The sequence below is a fragment of the Pterocles gutturalis genome, unplaced genomic scaffold (assembly GCF_000699245.1).
Source record: "Pterocles gutturalis isolate BGI_N339 unplaced genomic scaffold, ASM69924v1 scaffold32196, whole genome shotgun sequence".
Taxonomy (NCBI): domain Eukaryota; kingdom Metazoa; phylum Chordata; class Aves; order Pterocliformes; family Pteroclidae; genus Pterocles; species Pterocles gutturalis.
The window spans coordinates 1-2532 of NW_010098846.1; the positions used below are offsets into that span (position 1 = coordinate 1).

The following is a 2532-nucleotide window of genomic DNA, read 5'->3' on the forward strand; positions in this document are numbered from 1 at the left end:
CACCGAGGAGGGGGCCGGCTGGATCCGTGCTGTGGATGTCACTGAGATCCGCTGGGATACCCTTGTCAGGTGGAACACGCTGCACCCCACCATCGCCATCGTCCCTACCGGCAGGCCCATGAAGGTCACCCACCCCAACATCCACCCCATTCCGTACTCGGATCACTCGTCCTTTTCAGAGCTGTGTGAGTTTGTGAAGTGGCTGAAACCTTGCTCAGTCATTCCAATTGTGAGAGGTGGCATGTGCCAGACTTACTTTCAGGAATACTTAAGTTCTGCCCCCCAGGCACTTCCTGACCTCCAAATACCAAAGCCTCTACAAGAGTCTGCACAGCAGCAAAGCAAAAGGAAGGGGCAGGAACCCATGCTTCTCTTGAAAAGAGCTGCGCAGCATGCTGTGCCCCGAGGAGTGGTTTATGAGTCCCCAGAGAAATATACTGAGAAATCTGAAGAGTTCACGGGTGTTAAGGTTCTTCAGCAGAGCTACTGCAAGTCAGCTTTCTGCTCGAAAGAAGATTGCACTTGTTGTCAGACAGGCAAGGAGAAAGGGAAGGAAGAGCTGAGTGGAGAACAGCCAGGAGTAGCAAGAGCAGCTGGTGCTGTTAGCCAGGTACCTGTTTCTGATGAGCACTTTCCAACTGGATTTGCAGAGCAGTATTTACTCACTCCCTTAAATGTCCTAAAGGAGAATTCCTCAGAGAAATTTGACAAGCTGGTAGAAGATTTCTTTAGGAGGGGAGAAGTGTCCTGAAAAATTGTGTGATGCTTGCCAGTGCCAATGCAGTTGGCAGCAGTGATTCTAGAGGTCTCATCACTGCATTCCGTTCTCTGTGCTCAAGTTTCCCATCGGGAGAGAGGAGCTCAGCTATGGGGCTCTACTTTCTTTACCTCTTATCAGAGGACAAGGAGGAAACTCGAGCTAGTTTGTAGGTGTTAGATTTTTCTAATTTATTTATTTTTATATCTTTGTTTGTGCCTGTCGGGTCTCCACACTACACCTGGGCAGTGCGGTCCCACTGCGTGTGTGCCTGGTATCTGCTTTTTGCAGAAACTTATCTGTCTCTTGTGACAAAAGACACTGCCAGGTTGATTCAAGATGAGCTGCCTGCAGCTGAAGTAATTAATGGGGTGAGAAGTGATGAAAGAAGCAAGCTAGGGGAATCTGAGAGCCCCAAAGATTTTTCTTTCTGTATGTAATACCTCATTGACAATGAGCAGTTCATTCCAAGATGCATTACAAATATTATATATTAAGGTACATTTTAAAACATGGTGCTTAAAGAAATCTAGAAAACTAAATGCCTCTAGGTCTAGTAATCTATTTTCTATCTATTAATCCATTAATACCTCCAGACAGCACTGCTTTTGTATCCAGCCAACTGCAGCTGGGTGCAGTTCTGCTCTCCTGAAAGCACCATCTTAATGTTAACTGTCAATACTTTTTCAGGTTACTGTCTGGAAAAAGTAGGAATTGTCTGGGTTCTTGAGTTCTGGACTTTCTGGAATGGGTTACCAGATTCTCTGCGCTCAAGTCTGAATTCTGCTTGACTGCAGAGTGCTTCTGGTAATTGCCAGCGTTCTGCTGGGCCCACTGCCTTCCCATTTGCTGCCTGTTCTTATCACACAGTGGCAAATGGGATGGAAGATAATGAAGCATCTGCTTGGTGCTGTAAAGTGCTAAGTCTCGGCAATGCTGTCTGGAAGGAATACTGTGGCTGAACGGCAGAAGTGGCTCTCTTGGAGGTCAGGCACTTTCCAGCAGATCACCTGCAGGGAGCCACAGCCTGGCACAGTCAGGAAGCATCAGCAGTGTGACCAGCCCGCAGGTACCTGCTGTGGAGCCTGGAAACACTGCAGGTACCCGTGCCAGACTGCACCAGCAACATTACAAACGGGCTCCCCATGGGGTCGAGGCAGCAACACTAGCGTGGAAGTGGTCACTAGCCACTTTCCCGGAGCACCAAACCAGCTTTGTCTAGCCTCCTTTTCATTACTTTCAACACAAAATGTTTCACGTGATCTTGATCAGCATCAGAGTCTTCTGAATGTAGTGTCTTGCGAGGTCTCTCCAAGACTAGTCAGCTAGATGGACTGAATTCCCTGAATCAAGCCAGAAAAGGAAGTGTTTGCTCTCTGAGTAAAGCTAGGGCTCGTGGAAAGTGAAGGTGCCTGTAGATGCAGCAACTACACCTGTTAAAAACAAGGCTGTCCGGGACAGTAATCATGGTGACAGCCAGAGAGGGTATGTTTGGAAAGCTGTTGGGCAAACATGAGTCCTAACTCCCAACCCTTCCCAGGCACTGCAACATTCATCACTGGGACTGCCTATTAACGCTGCCTGCCAGCTGCCTGCGGATGTTGGAAGTGGTGGAGCAGTGTTCAGTGAAAAACACTTCAAACAGGGTAGGAAGGGCAGCTCAAGTTTTTTGCTGTGGTCTGTGTGGTCCTATTTCTCAGCAGTTTCCGTATGGATTATTTGTTAATCAGAACTAAACCACAGAACCCCCTCAGGTCAGTGTGAGTGGAGATGCC

At 48.1% G+C, this 2532-nt stretch overlaps 1 protein-coding gene across 1 annotated transcript; it reads left to right on the forward strand.

The window, feature by feature from the left end:
• Positions 1-4: 4 nt before the first annotated feature.
• Positions 5-751, forward strand: DCLRE1B (DNA cross-link repair 1B; the record flags this gene model as incomplete). Its single annotated transcript, XM_010074484.1, has 1 exon — positions 5-751. A coding segment is annotated over one exon (747 nt), but the record flags the coding sequence as incomplete, so codon positions are not given.
• Between the last annotated feature and the right edge of the window lie 1781 nt (positions 752-2532).